Source organism: Phialemonium atrogriseum (genome assembly GCF_030411735.1).
Source record: "Phialemonium atrogriseum strain 8032-3 unplaced genomic scaffold QBC33scaffold_18, whole genome shotgun sequence".
Classification (NCBI taxonomy): Eukaryota; Fungi; Ascomycota; class Sordariomycetes; order Cephalothecales; family Cephalothecaceae; genus Phialemonium; species Phialemonium atrogriseum.
The window spans coordinates 167,341-186,326 of record NW_026848155.1 but is presented as its reverse complement, the minus strand read 5'-3'; the positions used below and the strand labels follow the sequence as shown (position 1 = coordinate 186,326).

Below are 18,986 nucleotides of genomic sequence, written 5' to 3'. Positions count from 1 at the left end.
GCTCGCTTATGAACCCCAGCAAATTTAGAATTTCAAAATTCGTGTTGTTACAGTTAGGGCTACCAAACACGTACAGTACCGTATCTTAACCGGTGTATTCTGCCCGACTCTAGTCCCCGTATTGATCCGTTTTGACCCCGTTTTGACCAATTACAGAAGCATAATATGGTAACGGACAGGGCAGCATTTAGTCACGTGTATCCGCAAAGCTAGGTAAGTAAACGTTGTGCGACCATGTGTGAGGTGGCTATCCAATTCTACCTATCCTATTCGTGGCATCCCTTACAATGTTAATTTTTGAATGGATCTCATCCTGAATAGGCATTGGAGATTCTCATGAGCTGCAGCAGTAATGCTCCGCACTGACAGGGACAGTTTGATCATGTCAACGTCCCGCTTGACAACTGCACGTCAAGCTGTGTCCCTTGCAGGCACCCCAACCTCCCTACCCCAATTGTTGACCTGATGTGGGTTCCTCTCGAGCGCCAAGACACCACCAACCAGAGCCGGACCTCGGCTGTCAAGGGCGATATGTGGCCGGCCAAGTTCCTCTCTGAGTTAAATGGTAGGTAGGTATCTAATTATATACTGCGTACTCGGTAGCAGAGGTAACTACTAGGTCGGCTGACATCGTCTAGCTACCTCTTCTTATGTACAAAAACTTGTTCCCACAAGTTGGAAGAGAGACATTGAACTGAATGACCATCTCACCTTGTATCCCTGACCTAAGATCCAAGGTAAGCATGACATGGACTCTCGAAATGTGCTGATGTTCCACCAGAAAAGGGGATGAAGCAAGCAACGGATGTCACCAAGTGGATATCCCAAGATCATGTAGAGAAAGAGGAACTGTAATCACTGGAAACTTGGTATCCAAAGAGACCACTAAGAAGAAAACACAGAGTTTGACAAGAAGGATGACAGCGTCTAACAGCGCAGTCTCGGTGAGATGTTTCAAGACACGGTAGGTATACTAGAGGAGAGACATGGCAAAGGGAACTCTAACCGTCGACGCCATGCATGCCTCTAACGTGATGGCGACCCCGCTCGATGTATCGCTGCCTGCAAACCATGTATACCATCCGTTTCAAACTGCAACCCCGCGCCCCGAAGCCGATAATCGGAGGTTGTCATAGCTCCCAGTACGCGTCAACGTCCAGAAGCAAGCAAGCCATAGCTGAATAGACACTGGTCTTCAGTAGCCACTGCCAACCGGAAAACCCTAAGTCATCGAGTGGGGGAGGGAGGGAAATAAGATAAAACTTTTGTTCAGCCCCCATCCCGTAACCCAAGTCATACATTTCCGTGACGCCGTAAAGATACAACAAAGAAGCGTAGAATCAGAAATGCAAGCAAGTACATCGTCAGTCGTGGGTATATCCATCCGAAGAAGCCTCGAAGCTCCGTTGTCTGAAATCTCGGGAGATAGCCATTGTAGGCCGTGTACGAGGAAAGAGCCTTCCGAAGAGTAGAGAGCGCTCGTTCGCAATCCATGTTAAGTTCCGCAAGGCCAGCACAATGCTCCTGGGGTATCTCATGAAGTAGTCCGCCGATTTCGTCGTACTCAATGATCGTGACAATCCTTTTTTGACCAATTGCTTCCCAACAACCTGCGCCATCCCCCCAATCCTTTTCCCCGCTCCCACCCTCTTCCATTTTGAAATGCCTCCTCAGTTGTGCGTTGTGTATCGTCCGGCCATGTAGCTGCGTATTGGCCAGTGGAAATATCAGAGCTGGTAGCCCATGAATTCCAAGAGACAGCCGTGAACATGCAAGGGTCGGTTCCCCAGCTTGGTGACGTGAAAACTCAAGGGGCGATGCCTGATGACCAGACTGCCCCAACGCCCCCCGTCATTCCCTCCTCCGGCTTCTCCCAGAGATTCCGCTGGGATTGCGAGGAATGCCTGGAAACCGACTGTTTCATCTGGTCCGATTTCCAAGAGGGATTTACCTCATGTTGCTCGTGTCGAACGAAAACTGGGTTGGGAATGCCATGCTTGCGCTCAAGCCAAATGGGTCCCAGTCAAGGCCGGGATCTAGCAACTGTGTCATGGATGGATAATTGCTGTGCTGAGTGTGCGTAACTCCATCCATGGCGGACGGGCCAGACATTTGTTGACCGCCGGGTGGCGCAGACGTTACCGGGGATGAGAGTGTCATTGGTTGGGGCGCGTCGCCAAAGGCAGCGCCGGGGTACGGGCCGGGGCCGCTCGGGGTATCGGGTGACTCGACGTGATCGTCCATCATATCGGCAGCGACGTCGTACTCCTGCTCTGTATTTACGATAATGATAAGACCGCTAGTTCTATGAAAGGGGGGTGGGGGGGGACCGGGAAAAGGAAGGGGTCAGCTTACCTAGTTGTTCAATATGATTTTGGAAGGCCGGTGTCGTGTAGAAAGAAGCGGCACTAACACCAGGTCGTACCCTCGATTGGGCTGCTGTTGCTGCTGGTTGTGCTCCAACCATTTGCATCTGGCGGGTGGCCGTCGTCGTCGGGGCCATCCCAGCCATGGCGCCCACCTGAGGGGGTTGCGCCTTCAACGGTGGTCGGATTTGGCTGGTCATGTTCTCGGATACGGATCCCGCCGGTGAAGCCACATGCTGGGAGCCGAAGGTCGTCGCGGTTGGAGAAGCGGAATGTGATGGCGGGGTGGGGCGTGTCTTTGGGGATGCGGCAGAGGACTGTGGACGATTGGATTGCAGAGGCGGTGGGCGAGGCGAGAGGTTGATACCCGGTTCGAGTTTGGGGGCGATGCTCGAGTTTGACCGACGCGCATGGTGCCTGTTCAACATGGCCCGTTGAATCGGGGGCGGTTGCACCAGAGTCTGGGGGACCTGAGTTGGACCGAGGTTGGGACTGCCAGTTTTGGCACGAAGCTCAGCCTGGACATCAATACCTGGTAGAACGGATCCATGTCAGCCCGTTGATGTGTACCTAGCTTCGGTTCATCGGAAGCACGTGGAGGCACGCGGGGGTTTGATTTGGTGTCTCTCCTCCTGGGGGCGTGGTGTTAACGGGGATGTGGGGAGCATTCTACCTTTCTCGAGAAGAATACGTTCTAGGAGAGAGTTCTTGTACCGAAGCATGAGACACTCATCGGCGGCATGGCGGTGGGCCGCCTGGAGGCTGTGGAGGTTCTGCTCATGAACGCGGATCGTTTCCTCCAATTGCTTGATGTACTCTGTTCGTCTCTCCCGGAAAGCAGCTTGAGCCTGGCGATTGCGTTGCTTCCTTTCTTCTGATGTCGCATATATCTAAGAGCAAGTTAGAAACCAACAACTTGAGACTGGCTCCACACCGGCATTGGCTGGGACCACTGATTAGGTAGGTAGGTATCAACTAGCAAATTGGAAGACCCAAAGAGGTAAATTTCAACGCACCGGCTTTCGACCGCCCTTGCGTTTCGGTTGCTGATTCTCCTGGGCAGCGGTGTTGTTGCTGTTGTGGTTGCCGTTATTGTTGGTGGTATGTTCGGCATCGGGACTAGAGCCCATTGACTCTTCGCTGTCATCCTTGACGAGGTCTTTCTTGTCGACGGACATCCTTTCTGCCATGTCACTTGCTGGTGACTAATATGACGATTGGCCCGGGGCGGGCAAGCGCCTCGGCTCTTTACTAGAGGGCTCGTGTAATGTGAGTGGAGCTGCGAGGGGTACACCACACAGCGCTGCGATTCCAGGGCCCAACAGCTCTCTCAGTCAAGTAACTGAGAATGGTGTTTTGCCTGGTCACTATGGTGTGCTTCGGTCCTTTGGCTGCGGAGAACGGGTCCTGTGGTACGCCAGGGTGACGTGATCGCTATTTTAGAGGGGGGTTCTGCCCAAAAGAGCCCGGAGAGGGCGTGCACAGGGCGGGTTTCAATATGGCGCCGAATCAGCGCGGCGGTTGGGGGGCGGAAAAGATGGGGAAGGATCCGACAGCGTGGGTCGGGTCTCGAATCGAGGGCCGGATACAAGGTCAAGGGCACGGAGATCAAAGCGGTTCCTGGATCGCGTATGTCTGGGCCAGATTGTCGAGGGGAATTCTGGCAGGCCAGAGATAAGCTGGAGGTCGATAACAGGTTGCGAGTGAGTAAAGGAAAGAGAAGAATGGTAGGGTTTTATGTAATGTTAATGTATGGTGTGGTGGGAGGGGCTTGCGAGGCGCTATGGGAGGTCTGATTCGCCCGGGGAAGGAATAGTGGCGACTGCCAGCCAGTAGCACTGGAGAAATGAGGGTCAGCTGGGCAGAATTTTTTCCCTTTTTTCCCATTTCCCTTTCCTCCCCCCCCGCACGTTTGGGATTGAAGAGTGGGAGAGAAGCTAGCGTAGTGCACCCAGCGAGAATCAGCAAGTTCGGCTGCGGGAGGGGTTGCCCACAGGTCGCAGTTACTGTGGGGCTTCTGCGATGTACCTCTATATTAGAAGGTCGAGGCCCACTACCTGTTCAACCCCGCACCTGCCACTTCCAGTGCTTCAATCGCAGCTAAGCAGCCAAACATCGCAACAAACTGACATGGTTGCACAATTCAACGACGGCCATTATGAACCCTGGAGGCTAGGCTACCTGGAAAGTATACACTCTCTACCGGGTATGTCTTGACGGTCAACTTCTTATGTATTTAATATTCAGTTCATGTTGTAGCCTCGTCACAACTGCCTTAACTCTTTCGAGATCTAGCTTCTAGCTTCCAGCTACAGTGCCCCCACGGTCCCAATGTAATCTGACCAACATCAGGAGATCCCAGCATGACTTCCCGCCCACGTCTTTTGGGTAGGACGCGGTAATTAATAGCGTCAGGGGCGCTTCTGGATAGTCAAGGTGGCCAGGATCTGGCGTTGCAGTTTAGCTTTGCAAACAGACCAGGGGAGTAGCCGTGGCGGGGTGGGGGGTGGCTTTGGACTGATTTAAGGGGCGGAAGTATACCAACAAGAGACGCTAGAAAAGCAGTATGAAGACAGAATTATTGGGTGCTTCAAGAACAGGAGCAAGGCAGGCAATAAGTGTTCAGCCTTGTAATCCGAGGACTTGAAGTGGGTACCGTATTAGCCCGGCACTCCGGAATTCGGATACCTACAGGAGCTTGGGCCCCTTAATGCTCTCTGCCCCATGAGATGAATTCGATCGTATGATTGGCCACTCTGTTGACATGTAAACAAAAGGACCCCCCTCCGTACCATGGAAACTTGCCAGGCGCGTTCTCACTGACATCATCCAAACCCCTACACCTTCTCTTGCGAAGGAATGCAACGCCATTAAATAAGCGTTGAAACTCTTCCACTGCTGAGTGCCGCACTATCCACCATTCCCTTTGCAAAGAACGCGCACAATGGCTCGGCGATCGGCGCGTCTAGCGAGCGGCTCCAAGGCAAGTCCATCCACCCACCGATGTCAACAGACACAAACACTCTGGTAAGAGTCCATCTATCTAACCCTTGATCGTTTTTGCAGGCACCCAAGCCGACGACAGGTGATCAGAGCCTGTCGTCCCTTGCTGAGCGCGATGAAAGTCCTACTGGAGGCGTCGCATCCAGCCTCGATGCAATTGTCTCGTCTCCCCATCGGCCTCCCAAGACCCCGGGCAAATCGACGCCGATGAAGCCACCCATGTCCGAGATGCACCCCAGCAAAGTTCATCACACTATGGGCCCCCCGTCATCAAGCCTCCGGTTGGGCTTTACAGACATCAAGCCTTCTGCCGGATCGCATAACATTCCGGCATCTATCCAAACCACCCCGTCCAAGATCGGCCTTCCTTCGTCGCCATTTACCTTTCGACTTGCCCGTCAAGCCGCCGATATGAAACTCGGACCAGATGCTCAGCGCATGATGGATGAGATTCGAGAGGAAGCTCTTAAGATCAAGGCAGATTTGGCTGCAAAGCGGGAGGTTGAAAAGGAGGAGGAGAAGCAGCTGAATAGCCGCAAGATTGCCCAGCCGAAAGGAAGGGCCGGACGTTTTAGCTCGGTTCACATGGCCGAGTTCAAGAAGATGGACTCGATCGAGAACCACCCTTCAGCGTTCCGCGCGCAAGCCGGTCGCATTACCCCGTCAACGGGCCTCAAGCGGACGCAGTCGCGTGCCAATCTGAACGACTCGGAGTCCGTTCTCTCGAAGAGGCCTACTCCGTCCACTGCTAGGGCCAAAGCCAGCACAAGGGGAGATGATGAGCCAGTTTCTCCTGCAAAGCGCGCTAGGCAGCGCTTCGAGGACGACGCATCCAGCCGCCGCCCTATTTCTCGAGACGAAAGCTCTATCCCGCGCCCAAAGTCATCCGGCAAGGATGCTTGGGGAGTGCCTCGATCGAAATCGAGCCTTGCTTCCCTCATGACGCCAACAAAGGCATCCATGGCTCGCACCATAGCTGTGAAGACGCCTTCTGGCTCCCTGGTAAAGTCTCCGTCCAAGCCGGCTCTCAGTGGGCTCAAGCGATCCACTACAACCAACAACGTTGCGGCTGCCGTTTCCAGTGAGACCATCTCCAATGTCACGGTCCGAAGCCCAAGAAGCCGGTTCGGCAAGATGAAGTCCCTGCTTCGGGGGAATAAGCCGTCGAGCCCTGCCGACATGGCCAAGAGTGGAATTCCGCTTTCTTCCGAGCCCTTCTCGGCCTTGACCAGTCCAGTTCGAACGGAAAAGGCGCTGCCTTCTATCCCATCGGCGACTCCGACACGGAAGCTCTCCAAGCGTAGCCGTCCCACTCCGGAAACTACGCGGCTCGCGGTGGAGAACTCGCCTTCTCCAGTCAAGTCTGGTATCCCGCGACCCAAATCTCGGCGAGGTCCTGGGGAAGTCAGTTATCCCACGTTGGACACTGTCATGGCAGGAGCCGGTGCCGGCGGCGATGTTTCCTACCCCGACCTTTCGGCCTACCGGCCCCTTCCTGAACCTCTTCAGCAAGTAAAGGAGGCCGTTGAGCCGGCGACAGGTCCTGGCACTTTCACTTTCCGTAGTGACCATACAATTAATTTTGGTGGGACCTCGCCGACAGGCTTTGGCTCATCCCCTGGCCAGTCCAGCGTTCGCCGCGTCCGGCCATCGATCTTGCCAACTGCAGGCATGCCTGGAAGCTTCCCAGGTTCAGCGGCAAGTTCCAGCCCTAACAAGGAGAACGAGGCGCCGCAGCCAACTTTCCGAGCCCTCCCCCACGGCATGGCCAATAAAAAGAGGCATCGGGTCAGTACCGACGAAGAGGATGCCGAGAAGGAAGCTGCCGACCGGGCCGCTAAGAAACGCAAGAATGAACATGTCCCCGAGGGAGATGCCTTGCTGGCTCCTCGACTGGTTGGAGCCAGCGGCAAGAAGCCGATCATGAGCCCGAGAAGACTGGGCACTCCAGGCGTTGCTGGGACGCCGAGCACAAAGAAGAAGCCCATTCTTAGCTTTAGCCGACTGAACATGCTGGCTCGCCCGAAGCTCAGGAAGTAAGATTATGGTCCGGAAATTTGCGCGTTTCCATAGGCGCCGTTGGTGCCTGGCAGTAACCAGATGCCAACCTGTCCTCTCGGAATCCACCCGCATGTTTTGCGGCTTGGATATCCGATTTTGTTATTTTCGTGTGTTTTCCCCCCTGAATTCTCAAGGCTGGCGTCATTCATCAACAAGGGATCGACCCTCAACAAGGGATCGACCCTGTTCCCATGGGATGGGGTTGAGAGTCACGTTGCATGATGTTGTGCGATGCTCATTCAGTCTCATTCAGAAATAGTCCTCGTTTTCGATGGCGTTCTTTCACGTCATTCTCATTGGAGCCGAATCTTCACCTCTGACGGTATTGGGTCGCATCCATGTGTATCAAAATCAAGGCGCGAGTCATCTGCTGCTGTTGTTCTGTACGGTATTTTCCCCGACGGTAGGGGCTAGGGAAGGAAAACGGATATTGGAGGCGTCCATGATGTCGGAGGGGTTTTCCTCTTTTCTTTCCGGTGTATTCGGTTTACTCGATGTAGGTACATCGCGAACAATAAACAAAATAACATGTCTGACGTGGGCTGTTCCTGCCTACTTGCATAACTACATCGAACTCCTGCGGTTTCTCTGTCGTGATGGACCGCCGTAATCCATGTTGTTCCTTCCTTTTCTACCCTTTTCATTCTCACGTTGCCTACAGCCTACCTTGGTTTCTACTCCCGGCCATCGTTGAGGCCTTTCGAAGCCGTCATTCCAGGAACCCGCTCTCTGCAGGCCTGGATAATCCTCGCCCTGCTTGCCCAACGAGGGTCCGCAAGGGTCTGCTAGGGTCAGAAATTCCTAAAGACATTCATTTCCAGTCACTTTCCAAGCATTACTAGGTTTCACGGCAACAACTTCCAAGGCTCGGCCAACACCTTCCTCCGCAGGCGCCTCCCCGGACCCCTCAAGATTCTTCACCAGCAACCCTCAACCCAACCCCAGACCCGCGACCATGGCTCGCCCTCCATCCCCGCCCCCTTCCAGCAGCAGCAGCATTGGTCCCGGCAAGCCCACCGCCGCCGCCGCCGACGGCCTCGTCGTCACCTGCACCTTCTGCTGGCAGTCCGCGCCGCCGCCGCCCCACGTCGTCGGCCGCGCAGCCCGCATCGCCTGCGGACCCTGCTACCGCGCGCTGCTCGACCTCGCCGTCTGCTGGGCGTGCGGCGAGGTCGTCTTCCGAGGCGACGAGTGCGTTAGCCTCGGGTGGTGCTTCTGGCACAGGGCATGCTATGGGTGCCTGCTCTGCGGGAGCGGGCTGGTTTGCAAGGGGGTCGGAGTGGCGGAGCTGTTTGAGGGGGGTGGGGAGGTTGTGGGTGGGGAGAGAGGGGGGGATGTGCTTGGGAGGGGCAGGGGGCGGGAGGTCGAGCAGATACCGCTCTGTGGGGGATGCGTCTGGGAAGTTTGTGTTGATGGTCTAGATCAAGGAGCTGTGGTGGAAAGGGGGTTGAAGAGAATCGATCAAGCTGATGGGGGATTGAGCCGGCGTAGAAGGGAAGTCAACCTGGGAAATGGAGGAGTGTCGTCCACGTTCAACAAGAAGAGCGTTGAGGTTAGATTCAACGCTTTATGTGGCCCGAGGATGAGACACTGACAGGAACAACAGGGTTACCAATTACTTAAAGGCTCACCCCTTGGGCACGGCCAATGCGACGTCACCAGCCTTGAGCCAGCTTCTCGGAGAGGCGACGTAGACCGGCCTGTATCTGTCGAGCCGATCTACGTATCCATATTCGACCCCATAGGAGAACCAGCTTTCAAGCCCAGTCCTTCAAAGCCCATACCGGAGTGGATGCAACCCAAGCCGCCCCACGGTGGGCAGTCTGATTTTGAGCAAAGCCAGTGCTCCGTGGCTGACGAGAAAATGGGGCGCCCTTACTGCTCTCGCCCAGAAGCGCGAAAGAGATCACCACTTCGAACGTTATGTCCTCCACCCCAACGGCCCCCTCCTCCACCGCCTCCTGGGAAGAAAAGAGCAAATGAATTGTCTAAAGACAGATCCTTACCTACAGGAAAGAATACAGAACACCCACCCTCGTTTTCCAACGCGCGGCTATCGGACCCTCGGCCAAAGTACGAGGGGGACAACAGATGCTGAAACTTTCTGATCAAGGAGCAAGCCAGGAAGAATGTCCAAGGCCAGCCATTCGGTACAAATTGCCGAGACTCCCGACTCGAGTCGTATCGCATAACCAACACAGACTTAGACAATAGGCTACATTAGCATCTCAATCACCCTAGGTCTCCTATGACCCTCAGCCCTACAGATTGAGAGAGAGCAGCAAGGTGTTTTATCTTGTTGCAAAGTGGCCCGTTGATTGTGCATGTTTAGTATAGTAGAGATAAGCAAAGGCAACACCATAAAATGAAGGGTTGTTGATCCCGATTGTTTTCAATTTTGCGGTTGATATGCATGAAATCGAGACCTGTAGGTGGTGCCAATGGAGGTTGATAACAGTCAATAACAAGGCTGTGCCCAACGTTGGCTGGAAGTTCTGGTGGCTGAAACTGGGGTACTTGATTGGCTGCGATAGTCACCCCACAAACGCCAGCCTTACCTTCTGCCAGCCTACCTTGCGAAAGTAAACTTCCATGAGACCACATTTCCACTCGATGGAAGAAATTCTCTGATCACGAAGCGCATCGCCTCGATCCAAGACAAGATGGAGCCGATAGACAAGCCAGACCACAATCTCGTGGAGCGTGCGTATCTACTAGTCCCGCACCAGTTGACGAATCCTAACCTGCGACACCACAGAACAGGTCAAGGATGTGATCCAGGACCTCTTCCAGGTAATGGTCCAGGTATCATCCTACGACGCCGCCGGCCGGCCAAGCAGAGAAGTCCTGGCAAATGAACTGTAAGCCCGCCCCACGCCTCCTCCTCGTCGCAATCCACAGCCGGGGGGGGCCAAGAACGAAACACACATACAAGACTAACCAACCCCCGCCCTCCCCCCAAGACAAACCCTCTCCGAGTCCCTCCGCTCAGTCCACACGGCCGCCTCCTCCCTGCCCCCCGGCGGCGGGCCGCGCGTCCCGGACCTGCTGGTGCAGTACGTCGAGAACGGCCGCAACCCGGACATCTACACGCGCGAGTTCGTCGAGCGCGTCCGCCGCATGAACCAGCTCGCCCGTGGCAAGATGCGCGCCTTCGCCGCCTTCAGGGACGTCCTGGCCGCGCAGATGGACGCCGCCCTGCCCGAGCTGAGGGGTGACGTCGGGCGGGTCGTCGAGGCTACGGGGGGGAGGGGGGAGGCGGAGGGGGAGCGGGATGGTGCGGGTGCTGGTGATGGTGATGCGCCTGGGCCTGGGGCTGGGGCTGGGATGGGCGGTTTTGCTGCGCCGGGGGGGCGGGTAGTCTAGGTGGTCTGGGAGAATGTCTTTGTGGTGGAGGCGGCTAAAGGTCCGGAACAGCGATGAGAAGACCGCCTGGTCTAGTTCTGGCCTGTCACCCCTGTATACTGGAAGGGGAAGGTGAAAACGACGGGTGAGTGATCGGCTCCATGATCTTTTCTCGGATGGATCATTGACTCCATGTTACTTCTCAGTCATGACCGCCGGCTGACAGTGTCTGCTTCAGCTCCCCTCCCCTTGTCGGCATTATTCTCCGACCTGCAACAGAACGAGCCATGCCCGCTCCTTGACGGGGCTCAGGTGCTGGGGCCCACTGCTGGCGTTGACGGGTTATGCGTTGCATCACTGATACCTAGTTTATGGACAGGAGTAGGATGGCGTTATCTGGGAAATGAAGGCGTTTGGAAGTTGGTCTTGAGGTGTCGAATCGAAGCAGTCCCTTTTCTTTCTTGAAGGGGGGGCTCAATGGACAATAGGAGCTGCTCTAGCTCCTTGAAATTGCACAGCTACGTGTGAGATACGATACATGCACAGTTGGCCCCGTTGGTTAGCATACGGACAAGCTTGCTCAGATGAATTGATCAGCAATTATCAAATATCTTCCACATAGGCGCCGAAGTCACTCCCCCATATCGCCCCTCGATCCCATGCATCCGTGGTTCTGACACCTGGGGCGCTGTATGAAGATCAGCAGCAAATGCAGTTTGCCCTTCCAAATTAGCGCCCTCCCCCCCAATGATTTCCCACCGTGATGGCGATAGGTTGATCTAAAACATAAGTGTACAGAATCGTAACACCAGACATCATCCCCTCCATCCTCATCCAACATCTATCTACCCACCCTTACTCCGTCATCGCCTGCAGCGCGTGCGTAAGCGGGACGATCCGCAAGCTCCGGCCGCGCCTCAGGTTCGGGCTGCTGGCCGTCGGGCTGGCCGGGCCGTTGACGGTGGGGCTGGCGGCGTCGGACCACTTGCGGAAGACGCTCTTGAGGTCCCTGGGGATGCCCTCGAGGACGACGGTCGAGATGGGCACAAAGGGCCGGTCCTCCATCCCCGAGGCGAGGATGGCGTACTCCTGCGCAAAGTCGAGGGCGTTGTGGAAGGACGCGTACTGGCCCCGCGCCTGGGCGCCCACGACGACGTACATCTCGAAGAAGGCGTCGAGGATGTAGATGCCCGTCGGCAGGAGGTCGACCTGGCTGAAGGGGGAGAGCTCTAGGACCTGTTTTTGTGCTGACGTTAGCGATATGTCTTCCCTGCTCGGGTGGGCTTGAGCTTCACTTACCTGCTTGCGATCGGCTGCGTCCGAATGGAACAGGCGTCCGCAGTACTTGTCGTAGTTTGGCTTCAGTCTCCAGTGGTCCGCAGAACTGGGCTTGGCCCCTCCGTCAAAGATGTTCCAGAAGTTGGCCGGCTCCTTGCCGTCCTCGATCTCGCTGAGCTCCCCCATCAGGGCGAGATCCATGCCTACCAGCCGCGCACAGCTCAACTCGGCCACGTCGCTGCCCCTGCCCTTCCATAGATAGCACTGTCCTTGCTGCGTGATCAGGTACGGGAAGCCGGAGCAGAGGCTCGACGGGGAGAAGTCGACCTCGTCGAACACGATCTCGCCAAGATACCGGCGGCCGCACAGCATGTTGGGAGCTAGCGAGTCGTATTTGTTGCTGGAACCACGGCGGACGATGATGATGCCCCCGAGGGCCTGGATGAACTCGGGCGTCTCCTTGCCCTGGGTGAGCTTGATAAGCTTTCCCCCGAATGACCTTGCCTCTCGCTGGATGAAGACATGAGCATCTTCGACAGCTGATTCAGGGACCTCGTCTCCAGCCCAGAAGTAGACTTCGTTCACTTTCCGTCCCGACTCGTTGACAAAGGTGTGCGGGCAGAGGTACATCTCGCGCTCAAACAGCACTCGTTCGTAGTGCGCAGGTACGGGCTGCTTCTTTCCATCCCCAGACACTTGGAACAACTGAACCTTCTGCGTCCGGATTTTGGGCCCGGCTGCCGGCCTCCGTGCCAGGATATCGGCCGTATCAACATTGTAGTTCCTCTTGGGACGCTCGGGCCCAAAGAATTCGGTCAACGCTGCAGATATCTCTAGCGAGGATTTTGTGGGAGATCGTGCCGGAGATGCCAAAGGCGGGGAGGTCACGCCAGATGTTGGAGGAAGTGGTAGAGGCTTGGATGCCCCTTTTGGGGGTGACCTCGGCCGTCCCGCTTCTGCATGTCCCAGGGCTGGTCCGCCGAAGAGGGTCTTGGCGTTCTTGACGGAGACCACAGGATCGGAATCCACCTTGTCATCTGCCTTGCTTTGAGGAGCGCTAGAAACCGGCTCAGGGAGAGGCCGAAATTTGGTGGGAGATGAAGGCCGGGCCTCCTCCCCTTCAACCTTCGAGCCAGTCTGGCCACTCTCGTCGAAAAACTTCGACAGCCTATTCAAGTTCAGTTTTTTAGGCGACGATGGCTGAGAAACCGGGTCTTCCTTCTCATTTGCGGCCTTGGCCACTGGTTGGCTCTTGGCAGCGAGCGCGGCGACTTGCTCGTGAACCTTCGTTGGCGAGCGAGGTCGTGGCTTATAGCCAGGTGAGTCGCCGAAAGAGATTGGGTGGCCAGCTGACCTTGGCCCTTCAGCTACTATCTTCTTCGACGAGTCCACCAGGGATATAACTTGGCGGGGTGGAGCTGGCTTTTCTTTAGAAACCACCTTCGATGAATCGGCAAGAGCCACCACTTCGGGTTTGCGCGCAAGCGCCAGGGGCGCCGGGTTTCCTTGACTAGTAGGCTTCGACATGGGTGGCTTGATGTCATACTTCTCTGCCTCTGCTCCAAGCGGTGTCTTCTTCCCCGGTGTGAGTGCGGGTGCGGGTGCGGGTGCCGATGCGGGTGCGGGTTCTGCGGCTTTGGTGTCCCCGACCGACTTTGCAACGCTAGAAGGAGTCTTCCTCTTAGGACCACGAGCTCGGTTCTTCGTCATATGCGTCAGTTGTGGGCCGCTAGAAGCACCGCCTGGCTCATCCCCTCCAGAAGATGCTTGGGTGGGAGATCCGCCGGAGCCCTTGGTTGGGCCAGACCCCGCTCCAGGAGGACCTCGGGCCAATATACCTGCCAGTGCTGGATTGAATCGGTCGGCCAACGCACTTCCCCCTGGCCGGTTTTGGAGGCGGCCTGGTGCGCTAGTCTCCTTCTGTAGAACAGGCAGCGTCGCGGGGATGTCTTTCTCGACCCAAGTGGAGGCCTTCGGGGTAGATAGAGGTGTTATGTCGGCTGATTCGCGGCCGGATAATGTCGAGATGGTGCTTGACCGGTTGGATGCACTTGTTCGGCTGAGAAATTCCGATGGTGCGTCGGACACGGCCGAGTCTCGCTTGGAAGTGGTGCTGGACCGGTTCAGCTCCATCTTCTTTGCAAGGCCTTCAGGGATAGTTTTCTCGCTAGACGTGCTTGAGCGCCTCGTGGCCCCGCGGCCTTCCTGCTGAGCCTTTATGAACTCTTCTTTCTTCTTCAGAATTGCTTCCTTGAACTCGTCTTTTCTCTCCGTCTTCTTCGGGCCGCCAGTCAGATTTAGCGCTGCCTTCCCCCGCAAGATGTTGTGCTTCAGCTCGTCCGGCGCCACGTAATTCTGGGTCTTGGTCCGCCGCAAGCCCCCAAACACGTTCTTCAGCTCATCCTTCTGTCCCGGCCCTCCCGTGTCTGGCTGAGGCTGCCGCGGCTTCAGGTTCGTACGGAAATCCTTCTTTGGCGGGGTTTCTGGCTTTGCCGTATCGGAACTCGAGGTGGCCCCTTCTGCTTCTTCAGTCCCTGCTTCCGATGCGCGCCTCGAGAGGCTGCCGCGCAAGCTCGCGACAGGGGTCTTGTCGCCGGCGGGTATCACGGGTGCGAGGCCAACGCCGCCAAGTCCGCCTAAGCCAGTTGGCTTCACATTAATTCCCATGGGTGACGACCTCATAAGCCCCCCGGTTTTCACCTCGTGCTTCCGTGGCACAGGAGAATTTCGGCCGAGGTCGACGCTGCCATTATTAGCCCGTTGCGCCCTCGCCTTGTTGAGCTCGACCATCCATGCCGGTTGGTTTGACGGAGGAGGGGTAGGTTTCGGTTTTGGTGATTCTGGCTTGTTTAATGCCGTCTCGAGCCAACTTGACTTGGTGGGACTCCATCTCCGCGGGTCCATGGTCTTCGAGGGGCTTGTAGGGAGCGTGGCATTTTCCTCGTCCTCCTTGGGCCCGGCCCCGGGTTTCTCGTCGGTATTTCCAGGCTCTTGCCCGTCACTCGAAGTTGGTCTCGAAGGTGTCCTTGATTCTTCACGTAGAAGGCTAGTACGGTGGGAATTTTCCTTCGGTGTGCTTGTCCGCTGTGAGTGGTCGAGGCCGGTGCGGTTGGACACGGTTGAATCGGCTCGTTGCAGTCCTGTTGAAGAATTCACACTCCAACGCTTGACACTATCCGATCGCTTCATCATTGCACTTTGAACGAAGCCACCCATACCCTTGGTCGGCGAAAGCGGCCGAGTCGGCGACGTCCGCCCTCCAGGGGACGTGACCGCTTGGCGGTCAACGAATGCAGAAGTATCCTCCGCACTAGCCCCGGTGCTTGGAGGGTCAAATCTCTGCGCGCTGCTCAAGACTAGGGGGGACCCAAATTTGCCCTGAGACGCTGGAGAAGTCGGCAGAGGGTCCGATGGTTCCTTCGGTCGGTCCATTGAGGAGTCACGCGCCATCCCAGGAAGCTGGGCGCGAACGGATGTCATATCAAGAGTGTCCTCGTCCTCCACCTGATTCCGCCGATATGCAGCCGAACTCAGTCCGCGATCGGGCGTCTGACGGAACCAGGCTGGGTCCTTCCCGGAGAGGGCCTGAGCAATTTGTTCCTTGGAGGGATTTTGCTCTGCCGGGGCTTGCTCGGCCGAAGTGGAGGAGCGGGCGGTGGCGTTCTCTGTAGCGACGATGGAAAGCGGCCGGCTTTTCGGTCGCTCCGAGGTTTGCGATGTCGGTCGCCTCTGCCAGGACAAGGGGGAACGTGCAGGCAGCCCAGCCGTGGAAGGGGAGGTCAGGGTCGCGCTCGATCGTTTTGTGTCCGAGTCAGACAAGGGATAGTTTTCCTTAGTAGGAGAGGTCGAATAGTCGGTAGAAGCATCCGTCGTGTCAATTTGGAGAGCGGCACGAGCTGATGGACTTGCGGGACTGGCGAGCAGAGGAGACGCGCCCAGCTTTAAGCCATCCAGGCCTGAGACATGAGTTCTGCTGAGACGTTGTGAAGACGGCGGTGGGGTATTTGCGGGTGAGGATTTCTGAGGAGAAATTGACCTTGCACGTTCTGCGACGAGGCACGAAAAAGGGTCAGCACATGCTTCTCAGATCTTGGCGTTGCGGTAACAAAGCAGCGGTTTGTGAGGGATGACGGGCTTGTTGACAGAATTGGCGGTCTTGCTTCGAAGACCAGGATGTCCAATGTGGCAAGACACAACCAAGTCCCAGTATCGGTCTTCCTTTTAAAAGAAGGCAACGTTTACATACCTGCTCGCCGAGCCTGACGCTCTCGCCGTTCTTGCAGAAACTTTTCCTCCAGCTCCCTAGAACGCGCCTCGTCTTCTTGGTCGCGCCTTTCCTTCAGCTGCTCTACTGAACGCAGAAAATTGGAAACTTCGTCGGACATGGCGATCCGGGAAAGAAGTCTGCATGACACAGAACAGAATACGCGACGGATTATTAGGGTTCAGTGGCTGACAGTCAAGGTCAAACAATGCAAACCACCTTCCACAGGCTACGTCGTACAGAGCACAGAGCACCAAAAGTTCGAGAGACAGAGAGGGGCATCGGAACCACCACAGGCTGCAAGGATGATCGCCGTGCCGTCGCGGCAGGTACCTGACGCTAGGACTTACCGCTAAAGACCAGCAGGCACGGAACCTACGGTACCCAACTCTTTTATTCCAGATGATATACGGGATCTGTACATGTACTGTACGAACACACGCGTAACGCCTGGCCAAGGCTAGGCAAAAACCAAGGTTTCAACTCTGACAATGATGGTAATTAAATTGGAACTGTTCGCCGTCGTGAGATGGATCCACACAAATAAGGGTTCCCAGTTCATGCAAGGATTTTGGCCAGCTTTCCAATCCGGAGCAGGTGTTCAGTATGCTTCTCCAGGGGTGCTGTTACACATGTCAAATCATGGCTGCTGATCTGCTTGTAGCCGATCTGTTCCAGGATGCCAGATCAGTGTGTAAAGGCAAAACAGCTCGATAACATTATGCCTACCGGTTAAGCGCCACGACGCCCAATGACATGATCTTTCAGGGAGCCATATCCCACGGCCCTTTCCTGTCGTTTTTTATCATCCTCCGCGGAGCCCACTTGCCCCAGATCAATAAAGGAACAGTCGTGCCTTTGCATCCTCAACCACCCACGCGAGCCCTTCTTTGAGATTCCGACCCGTCATGGCACTGCATGGGAAAATATTCCACCGGTGCGTCCGGATTTCTCGTAGCTGTAGAGCCTACCGGGCGCGGTTGAGCGTGCCGAGCCTTCGTCGACTGTTAAGAACTTGTTGGGGGCTGCTTACCTCTAGGATCTCATCGCCATCCATACACCCCACAACGTCTGTCTTATTGGCAAAGACAAGAAGACTTGACCCGGACAATCGCTACACTGCTTGTCAGCGAGCACGCAACGGATATCTTGACGCAAAGGCAGTGACCGAACCTCCTCCTGGAGCAGACCGTGCAGCTCACGTCTGCAGTCCTCGATCCGCAGACGGTCCGTCGCATCCACGACCCAGATCAGGGCATCCGTCTTCTCAAAGTAGTTCCGCCAGTAGGACCGCAACGTCTTTTGCCCACCGACGTCCCCTAGCGCTGGTTAGACACTTTCAACGGCAGTTTGAAAAACAAACGCGCTTGGCATACATATATTCAGCTTGTACCTAGGCCATTCAGTCAGCGATCTTGAATACCTTGGACAGCCGTGGAAGTGGGAGCATACCCTTCATAGTCGATTGTCTTGATTATGAAGCCAAGCGTGGGGCTGACGGTGTTCACGTCCTCGCCCATGATTTTCTTGACGATCGTTGTCTTTCCTGCATTGTCGAGACCTCTATTTCGTTAGGACCAACAGGTGAGCCACAGGCAAGCAGTTCATTTTCTCACAGCATCAATATCCTCAGCTCCTTATCCTTAAGTCTCGCCTTCCGTAGTATAGAGAGCATGGCCTCGAGGCAGCGCGTCGTTATTGGAGATGTAGGTGGTACTTAAACCGGCGAAGTGGAGGGGCGAGGTTGTTCAGCGATAACACGCGACGATAAGAATGGCGGGGCTCGGTGAAGCCTTAGAAGTCGGCCTGGAGAACGCAATGGAACGACACGGGACAATCATGAGGCCCAACTTTCTGCTAAAGGACAACCCGATTAACTCATCGTCTGTTTCGAGGCTTGGATTGGCAATCCGGTGTGTCCCGAAGATGTCTCCAATATTTGGGCCAAATTGACCGCCTCCACGGACGAGAAGATGATGTCGGTCCTGAACAGGGGTTGCTCTCCACTATGAGATTGAGAGCCACGATGAAGCAGCACCTAGATCGGAACTTGTGTGGGTAAGAAGGCGAGGAACGTTGGGGGTTTATCTCCATCTTACTTTACTACCCCCAGATCTAGTAGAAACACTCCGACCAGTTGCCTCCCTAGGTCCATAGGTATGTACCTACCTACCTGCCTAGCCACTCCAAAATGGGAATTGCATTGTCTGACAGGCAGCAACTCGAACACCAGTCACTGAATCCAAGGACACCTATGGTACCCAGGTATTGCAATCCCAAATTTGTTGTGGGCAGTTGACGGTGCCCAGTGCTGGAGCTATTGGCGTGGGGCTTGAATGAGAAGGTGCGTTTTTCATGATTGCCTAGCATTCACGATCCAGTGACACGCAAAGAGGCTTCCCATAGGTACCCGACTCAGGATGAGCCAGGGCATATATTTAGGGGTATTAGAGAAGATCCGTGCCGATCCAGGGCAACGCTTTCGGGGCAAGACGTCCCCCCTGGAAATGCCTTCAGGTGAGTCGTATCATCCACACCGGCCGTGAACGTGTAGACCTGAGTCCTATTGACGATGCACAGCTATAGCAATATTCCGTCAGCTTGAGTCAGGGAGAAGTATTAATCTCGTTGGCATGGATAGTACGGAATATCTGGTCACCTGATAGGTG

The 18,986-nt window shown here is 55.7% G+C and overlaps 5 protein-coding genes across 5 annotated transcripts; 2 read left to right on the top strand and 3 right to left on the bottom strand.

Annotated features, from left to right (window-relative positions):
- Positions 1–1,801: 1,801 nt before the first annotated feature.
- QBC33DRAFT_126269 (uncharacterized protein) lies at positions 1,802–3,765 on the bottom strand. The gene is made up of 4 exons (XM_060422022.1): positions 3,383–3,765; positions 3,040–3,256; positions 2,356–2,898; positions 1,802–2,273 (listed from the first exon to the last, which is right to left on the bottom strand). Exons 1-4 carry the CDS (start codon positions 3,554–3,556, stop codon positions 1,948–1,950), a joined length of 1,260 nt encoding a protein of 419 aa, XP_060281848.1. The 5' UTR covers positions 3,557–3,765; the 3' UTR covers positions 1,802–1,947.
- A 1,367-nt stretch (positions 3,766–5,132) lies between these two features.
- Positions 5,133–7,555, top strand: QBC33DRAFT_126279 (uncharacterized protein). Its single transcript, XM_060422023.1, has 2 exons — positions 5,133–5,349; positions 5,433–7,555. Exons 1-2 carry the CDS (start codon positions 5,311–5,313, stop codon positions 7,407–7,409), a joined length of 2,016 nt encoding a protein of 671 aa, XP_060281847.1. The 5' UTR covers positions 5,133–5,310; the 3' UTR covers positions 7,410–7,555.
- Positions 7,556–9,989: 2,434 nt separating this feature from the next.
- On the top strand, positions 9,990–10,882 carry QBC33DRAFT_126071 (negative transcription regulator). Its single transcript, XM_060422019.1, has 3 exons — positions 9,990–10,133; positions 10,189–10,291; positions 10,394–10,882. Exons 1-3 carry the CDS (start codon positions 10,094–10,096, stop codon positions 10,794–10,796), a joined length of 546 nt encoding a protein of 181 aa, XP_060281846.1. The 5' UTR covers positions 9,990–10,093; the 3' UTR covers positions 10,797–10,882.
- A 499-nt stretch (positions 10,883–11,381) lies between these two features.
- Positions 11,382–16,737, bottom strand: QBC33DRAFT_126044 (uncharacterized protein). Its single transcript, XM_060422018.1, has 3 exons — positions 16,300–16,737; positions 12,075–16,099; positions 11,382–12,011 (listed from the first exon to the last, which is right to left on the bottom strand). The coding sequence occupies exons 1-3, from the start codon at positions 16,436–16,438 to the stop codon at positions 11,631–11,633; spliced, it is 4,545 nt and encodes a 1,514-aa protein (XP_060281845.1). The 5' UTR covers positions 16,439–16,737; the 3' UTR covers positions 11,382–11,630.
- A 324-nt stretch (positions 16,738–17,061) lies between these two features.
- QBC33DRAFT_126078 (ADP-ribosylation factor family-domain-containing protein) lies at positions 17,062–18,093 on the bottom strand. The gene is made up of 6 exons (XM_060422020.1): positions 17,934–18,093; positions 17,770–17,880; positions 17,694–17,710; positions 17,491–17,636; positions 17,351–17,431; positions 17,062–17,284 (listed from the first exon to the last, which is right to left on the bottom strand). Exons 1-6 carry the CDS (start codon positions 17,990–17,992, stop codon positions 17,153–17,155), a joined length of 546 nt encoding a protein of 181 aa, XP_060281844.1. The 5' UTR covers positions 17,993–18,093; the 3' UTR covers positions 17,062–17,152.
- Between the last annotated feature and the right edge of the window lie 893 nt (positions 18,094–18,986).

Coding starts and splice junctions, on each gene's coding strand:
- QBC33DRAFT_126269 (XM_060422022.1), bottom strand. CDS start 3,556: ATGGCAGAAAGGATGTCCGTCGACAAGAAAGACCTCGTCAAGGATGAC. Junction 3,257..3,382: donor GCAAGGGCGGTCGAAAGCCG/GTGCGTTGAAAT, acceptor ACTTGCTCTTAG/ATATATGCGACATCAGAAGA. Junction 2,899..3,039: donor ACGTATTCTTCTCGAGAAAG/GTAGAATGCTCC, acceptor CCGTTCTACCAG/GTATTGATGTCCAGGCTGAG.
- QBC33DRAFT_126279 (XM_060422023.1), top strand. CDS start 5,311: ATGGCTCGGCGATCGGCGCGTCTAGCGAGCGGCTCCAAG. Junction 5,350..5,432: donor GTCTAGCGAGCGGCTCCAAG/GCAAGTCCATCC, acceptor TCGTTTTTGCAG/GCACCCAAGCCGACGACAGG.
- QBC33DRAFT_126071 (XM_060422019.1), top strand. CDS start 10,094: ATGGAGCCGATAGACAAGCCAGACCACAATCTCGTGGAGC. Junction 10,134..10,188: donor AGACCACAATCTCGTGGAGC/GTGCGTATCTAC, acceptor GCGACACCACAG/AACAGGTCAAGGATGTGATC. Junction 10,292..10,393: donor GAAGTCCTGGCAAATGAACT/GTAAGCCCGCCC, acceptor CCTCCCCCCAAG/ACAAACCCTCTCCGAGTCCC.
- QBC33DRAFT_126078 (XM_060422020.1), bottom strand. CDS start 17,992: ATGCTCTCTATACTACGGAAGGCGAGACTTAAGGATAAGGAGCTGAGG. Junction 17,881..17,933: donor GAGCTGAGGATATTGATGCT/GTGAGAAAATGA, acceptor CTAACGAAATAG/AGGTCTCGACAATGCAGGAA. Junction 17,285..17,350: donor ATGGCGATGAGATCCTAGAG/GTAAGCAGCCCC, acceptor CGCGCCCGGTAG/GCTCTACAGCTACGAGAAAT.
- QBC33DRAFT_126044 (XM_060422018.1), bottom strand. CDS start 16,438: ATGTCCGACGAAGTTTCCAATTTTCTGCGTTCAGTAGAGCAGCTGAAG. Junction 16,100..16,299: donor GCGTCAGGCTCGGCGAGCAG/GTATGTAAACGT, acceptor GCCTCGTCGCAG/AACGTGCAAGGTCAATTTCT. Junction 12,012..12,074: donor ACGCAGCCGATCGCAAGCAG/GTAAGTGAAGCT, acceptor GCACAAAAACAG/GTCCTAGAGCTCTCCCCCTT.